Consider the following 7,152-nt stretch of genomic DNA (forward strand, 5'->3'; position numbering starts at 1 on the left):
ACATATACATTCATGTACTGGCACACATACATTCATAGATAAACGCAACACCAAGTTTATACTCACATAGTTTTTACTCTGTCTCAGTCCATCTCTAACTACAACTTCATCAACAGACAGGATAGGCTCGTACCGCACGGGAAACTGAGTGGCGTGTACTGGCTTCCGTCACTTAAAAGCGCCCACCCCTCGCTCAGTGCCAAACCTATCATTTTATATGGTTCGAGCCTGGCCTGATCCTGATCACCTGTTTCAACCCATCGTTTTGATTCGTTAATCCTATATCCGTCCCAGTTCTCATGAATATTATGATTGGAAAACTATCGGTACATACAGTTCGGTAACTCCCCCAATATTTATTGATCTATTATTGGGTTCTGTCTCAAGCGACGTATATATTTCTAACTTACGACTAAACGCCATTCTCTTAGACTTTGTCTCCTCCCAGCGTCTAGACGTTATCAATCATGAGCCAAACTGCAACTCTACACGGGGTCCGATGTAATTCTCTTACTGATTTAGGGATGCATTTTTTACCTTATAACATTAGGTTGTTTTGTCGTGTGACGACAGCTGTCATCGATATACATTTTACCACATGAGGTACAAATTCAAATTAAAGTGATGGTGTGGTCAGTGTGACCTATTTGGGTTGATGTATTCAGATAATAGAGGTGCTTGTACCACACGAGGTACCCATGCAGATCTGATGGATGTTGTGGTCAGCGTCACCCATTTGGTAGATATATTCATCGCCAGCCCACATGCTACTTTAATGTTGGGATACTGAATATGAAGCCAGGTATGTTTCCTGTCAGGGCTGTTGTCTCTGTAAAGTACTTCCTGGCGTCTGAAAACGTAAACTGAACCCCATCAGAGGTTACAGTCTGCTTTCCATTTAACCCATTGTAGCCTATGTGTTTCTTTTGACTCCAGTAACCCCACAGCTCCAAGAAACCCCTTGGCCTCCTGGGAAACGAATCCCTGAAACCTATTGCCACCAAGAGAGTGTATGTGCTGCCTGGCTGCAGTAGTACCGGCTGAGAGAACAAGATGTCTGTCATCTGCCCACGCCCGAGAAGCTGCACGTCGGTCTGCAGTCGTTCAATTATATCTGCGCCATCGTTGTCAAGCAGTGTAATACCAACTGGAAGTTCCATGTTATCATATCCCCCATACAGCTGAAAACCTTTCAGATTAATCCTGTGATTGACAGAAAACGAGAGAGCATGACCTCCTGCCCGATTACATTTGGCACGTAACACAGTTGCAAATCTCTGGACGTATTTACAAGCATCACCCTTTATAACTACAAATGGGGAAATGTCAACAGTAGGGTCAAAAGCTCTGTCCATAATTCTAACTCTCTCCTCCGCTGTCAGTAATCCAGATGAGCCCACAACCTTAGTCAGATACTCCTGAGATAGGCTAGTGAACGGGATCTCATACCTCAAGTCACCCAAGAGTCTCTGTCTGTTCTCAGGTGTGTCACTCACACCTTCCTTCCGGCATCTTTCCTTTGTCCAGGACAGAACTGCTTCAAATACATCTTCCTCTTTCATGTTCAGCGTGTCCGATTTGAGGAGCTTCCCCAGACAATCAGAACAAAGACCCACAAACCCTGGAGACTTGGTGACTCTCTCCCCTCCTTCAGTCAAGATCTTCAGGGCCTTCTGTTCCAAGTCCAGCTCCCCGTAACGATGACACTGCTCCAGGATCTGGCAGACATTGTCTTCTGACAGGGACACCTCCAGGAAAGTTACACAGAGATCGTACAATGCATCAAGAGAATATTTATTGGATGTGTACATTAGTGCTGTGACTGTTTCAGCGTTGATTCGGACCTCGTCTGTGTATATATACCTACAATAAATCATAATGGTTCATTTGGAGACAAACTTGCTCTTGCGAACATTACTTTTTTAACATTACTTCTCATGAATATTGCATGTCATATCGGGGAGGATATGAGTGATAAAGATGGAGGGGTAATGGAATGTTTCTGTATTTTCAGCAACACATTCTTCAATACTTCCAGCTTAGCTATGGGTGATATTAGTAGATACTTTGTCCCATGATTTGTGGTACACTGATCTTCATCGTGATATTTAACAGTTTTGCAATCAAACAAAACAAACGAACATATATATCTACTAAGTTATAAACTATGCTCTCCCTAAATAAGAAACGCCTAGGTGTATTTTCACGAATTGTATCTGCTAACTTTATCAAATTAGGTAACACATGTAATTGTGGATCAATTTCACGGTATAAATGATAAAATGCCTGTTAAATTGTATTGCTTATGAAAAGTCAACGAAGTGAAGGCGTCCGTTCCCAGTTGGGCGATGTTTTCAATATTGATTGTAACCACCATGAGCCTCCAAAACTTTTCTGATCCGTCTTGGCTTGGACTGAATAAGTCTTTGAATTCGACCTTGTGGAAAGCTGGCCCATTCCTCTTGCAATGCCAGCTAAAGTTGACCTAACGTCTGGGGCGCTGACGTTCACGTACGCGTGGACAGCGGCATGTGCTGTGTGAGGCCTGTCATTATCTTGCTGGATCAACTCCCTCTGGCGGTCAATGATCGGGACCAAGTGAATTCTTAAGATTTCGTCTCTGTACCGAACTGAAGGCGCACGAAGTAAGATTTCTCTGTGTATGATATGAAGGTATATTTCACGTACTAATATCACCTCTGCGTTTCTTTTTTGGGGAGAGTATGTGTAAAGACTGAAAACTAAACGTCATTATAACGGCGTTCATAACATCCATGCCATGTCGTAGCTTGATCTTTAGGATTGAACAACTTCGTTGGCAGTTTTCGACATAGATTGTGACAATGATATCTGCCCAGCGACTATGGAAGGTATTTTATATTTGGTAAAACATGAATTGTAAAATTGGTAGATTAAACACACCTTAAGAATTCCTTGAAGATGTCAGCCTCAATATCAGTGATGGTTACCTCCCCTTTTCCCGCCAGGAGGCCACAGAACATGGCATGGAACACACAGCTGCGACTGACAAGAACATAGCGGTGAGCTCGGACCACCTGTTCCCGTGACCCCACCCGGAAGGTGACGTCACTGAAGTCTTCGGTTTCGAGCATGCGCAGATTACACTGTGTAAGAGTCTTCCTTGCCTGCCAGTTGTCCACATACCCAGATTCTTGTCTTTTAACGGACATCGTGTAGTTCTGTACAGACAAAACGAGAATATATATATCACATCAAATAGTGTAAACATAATTCGAATTAAGAATAGAAATTCACATTCATTGTTCTCTTTCAATTTTCAGGAATCCGTGTGTGTTATATTGAAAACTCAGAGATCCGCGTTGTTTATTTAAATACTCAATACTCTCATATGTGAACATATTTGAGAAGGCTTTGAAACTTCTTTATGCGTGAAGATAAATTAATGTTTTTTGGACCATGTTGATCTTAAGATAATTGCCAATGTTTTAACATTTCAACATAGTACTTTGAACACTTTTTAAAGAATTGACGAGGGCCCAAAAATGCCAAAAAACGTGTTTTCAAACGACAAATGCAACTGCATTATTTTAAAACTGTTTTCACATGTCCTTATAAACAAATGATGTAGGTATAAGATGACAAAAGAAATGTTATCATGGTAGCAGGAATTAAGGTCAAAATTTTGAATTGAAGTGAAATGTTCCCATATGGGAACATTGGCAGGATCATCGTTAAAATCAATATATTCACATAAACTACATTAATAGATAAGAAAAACAACGAATGATCTGTTCAATTCTTTATTTCGAATGATATACCTTGTCCTTTTTGATAAAACCAATGAATCTATTTATGTTATTGAATTTTCTGTCCCTTTTGGGGCGGTGGGGTAGTCTAGTGGTTAAAGCGTTGGCTCGTCACGCCGAAGACCCGGGTTCGAATCCCCACATGGGTACAATAAGTGAAGCCCATTTCTGGTGTCCCCCGTCGTGATATTGCTGGAATATTGCTAAAAGCGGCGTAAAACCAAACTCAGTCAGTCAGTTCTGTCCCTTTTGACAGAAATGTGATTGGCAAGATTCAGGAAAGCATGCTAAATATGCAGACCTCGCCTTTGAAATGTTTAGCTTGCCTCCCAAGTACACTGTCGTCAGACTCCCCATTGCTCTCGGTGCACATCGTTTGGTACCCGGGTTCTCCACCGGGAGCACAACCCCCTCTGATACTCTGGAAAATGCAGAGGACTGCAGTGCTGGGGAGTCTACATATTCTCCGGAAAGTTCTTGGTGGGTTCGACTAGGCAGCGTTTCATGGGAGAAGCTTCTGAGATAGTCACCCGACGATTCATCATTGACACAGTCTTGGGCTAGAAGAAGTATCTTGTTCTGAATCCTGAAATTCACAGCCAGCCAGCAGAGTGACATTCTGCTGGTCCATTGCCCTCGTGGCGTTGTTATGGACACGAGCAAGTGCAGCGTCTGTGCTATGTTTTGATTTGTAAGCACTCTGGAAGGGTTCAGGCAGGTCATTATTGGGTCGTTATTGAATAGGTGTTCTTCAAGCCTTTGTGAAATTTTTTTTTCCAAACATTTTGAAATGAAAGACAGATTAGATACTGGCCGGTAGTTTTTCTTAGCTCATCCGGATTCAAATTGGCCTTTTTAATGAGAGGAGTGACGACTGCCTGTTTGACAACTTTGGGAACCCGTGGCATCCCTCAATGAGCTGTTGACCATATTTGATAATGGACTGGTGAGAGAATCGAAGCTTGCTTTCAACAGCCATGTTGGTATGGCTTCAACGCTAAAAGTTGTTTTAGCTTTGGATATGACCTGTCTTATTTCTTCCGGATAGGTAAAGGAGACTTCAAACAAATATGTACCACTGAAACATTGTTCATTGAAAGCCTGACACTGCAGAGTATGTCTAATGCCAAGTTCTTGACGAAGATCCCATGTCTAGGCGTGGAAAAAAAATCTGCAAATCTGTTGGCTAGAGTACAGTTTGTATCCCGCTTCAAGAGACTGTTCAAGGAATATAATTCCATGAAATTGTTGCGTTCTATCAAGGTACATACAGATGCTCGTTTGGCTGCTGCTAAAGCTTTATTGACATTATTCCTGGCAGTTTTGAAGAGTTGGCGATGATTTTCCAATTTGGAACGACGCCATTGTTTTTCAGCTTCATTGCATATCTGTTTCTGCTTGCGGATGGCATCGTTATACCAGCTTCAGCGAGGGCGAATGACAACAGAACTAGACTTCAGAGGTGAAGTGAAACTGGGTTTAACGTCGTGCTTGAGAATATTTCGCTCATATGACGACGTGCATGCATGTGTATGTGTATGCGAGGCTTCTTGAACTAGCCCAGACTGAAGCTGGTTTTATAGTGCTAGCCCACTGAGATACCATGCCGCAGTGAAGCAGGAATACCCCACTCAGACACATTATACTGACTCCGAGCCGACTAGCCCTTGTTGTACCCATTAATTCCGAGAGCCAGGCAGGGACCAACAAGTATCATATTTTAACGTCTTTTGGTATGAAGCGGCCGGGGATCGAATCCGCGACCTTCCGCTCGGGCGGACGCTCTAACCACTACACCACGGAGGCAGAGGCCGTCACTAGACTTCAGAGGAGCATGCTTATCCAATATTCGTGATAAGCAAATATTTATTATCCTCATCAACTCCGCAAGATTCAGAGAGTGACTGTAGCAGCTCAGAAGATTCAATATCATTAGAACACTGTCTAATGTCTTTATTTTAAGTCTTCCTGTAGCTAACTTCTTTTCTCACTTGCTTAGGTTCACTTTGCTTAGTTTGACAGAGCACTGAATAAGTGAATGATCACATAAATGTTTGTCACTAACATCAACGACATCCAGAATATCACTATCCTTGGTTATGATTAGTCCTAGTGTATGACCTGATAGATGAGTTGGACATGTCACAGAAAGATTTAGCAAAGGAGTCAGACGCGGAATCCGTATGAATATTGAAATCCCCCATTCGAACCAGATGACCTGGTTCAAGGGCACTTATGTTCTTATGTACTAATGTTCAGGCACACTTGCCACATGATTTTGGTCGCTTTTGCGAAGAAAACCCATTCCAGCTGCGTTAGAGGAGGTAGCAATCAATACCAATCTACTGCAAGTTATATACCACCTCATCATCGTAATTTAAGTGATATTGAACAAACATTTCATTACCTAGCTCTTCACGGAACATTCCTGCCTCATCGATCTATGTGTTAAAGTGCGTTTTGTTCACTAAATTTCAAAGAAATAAAATATGTGTCACAAAAAAATAGTTTTGTTTCATTTTTCACGATGATCCTGCCAATGTTCCCATATGGGATATCACTATGAAATCTTGGATCTTTCTTAGTCACACCATTATGAGACTCATCTGTAAATTTAAAGTGTTTCTGACAATGTGATCTCGTATCAGTATGATAAAGGTTATCTCTTGCCTCTCACCTCACATTACATCTGAAGTCACCTGACCTACAGCATTGTATGGGATGATCAGTATACCCTGCCTATAACCCTGCCCAAGTCGGGCTACTGTTGCTTAGGGGTGTCTTCATTGCAATTGTTGGTCATATCTGGATGTTACTTCTTTAATATAAAACGTTACAAGGTAATATTGTGTATGGTTCTGTTATTTGCGAGTTGACAAATACCTATAGGCGTTTCATTTGCCTCTGAGTTTATATGCTGATCATTAACCCTTGATACTCTATCGAGCCCTTACTTCCAGGATGGGCTACTGTCAACTACTATTAGTTTCTATCATCACTGCTCTTGTATTATATCACCTTTGAAGTTTCTGCTGTCACTCTATTTTGTACTGCCATAGTGACACTCTTGCATTGATATGTATCCTTTTTTTCATTTGTTATTTCAATATACTGGGGTTACAGTTGATACAAGGTGGCTATAGTCATGGAGAGCTGTTTGTTTTAATAAAGAACAAGTTCATTTACAAAGTTGCATTGTTATATTTGATAATATTACCAGTAGTAGTACTAGGAAAGAGTACTTCATGTTTGTGTCGTCAGTACTATACACAAAAACCGAGGCTTTTTAGGTCATAGGGGATGTGACAACAAATTATAATCGCATGGCTGGAATGTTGTATTAATACAGCAGTGCATTTACCTG

The 7,152-nt window shown here is 41.5% G+C and overlaps 1 protein-coding gene across 1 annotated transcript; it reads right to left on the reverse strand.

Annotated features, from left to right (window-relative positions):
• Nucleotides 1-767: 767 nt before the first annotated feature.
• On the reverse strand, nt 768-3,191 carry LOC124257332 (BTB/POZ domain-containing protein 6-like). The gene is made up of 2 exons (XM_046691367.1): nt 2,923-3,191; nt 768-1,863 (listed from the first exon to the last, which is right to left on the reverse strand). Exons 1-2 carry the CDS (start codon nt 3,189-3,191, stop codon nt 768-770), a joined length of 1,365 nt encoding a protein of 454 aa, XP_046547323.1.
• Nucleotides 3,192-7,152: the final 3,961 nt, after the last annotated feature.

Source organism: Haliotis rubra, unplaced genomic scaffold (assembly GCF_003918875.1).
Source record: "Haliotis rubra isolate DU_JTF1 unplaced genomic scaffold, ASM391887v1 Scf659, whole genome shotgun sequence".
Classification (NCBI taxonomy): Eukaryota; Metazoa; Mollusca; class Gastropoda; order Lepetellida; family Haliotidae; genus Haliotis; species Haliotis rubra.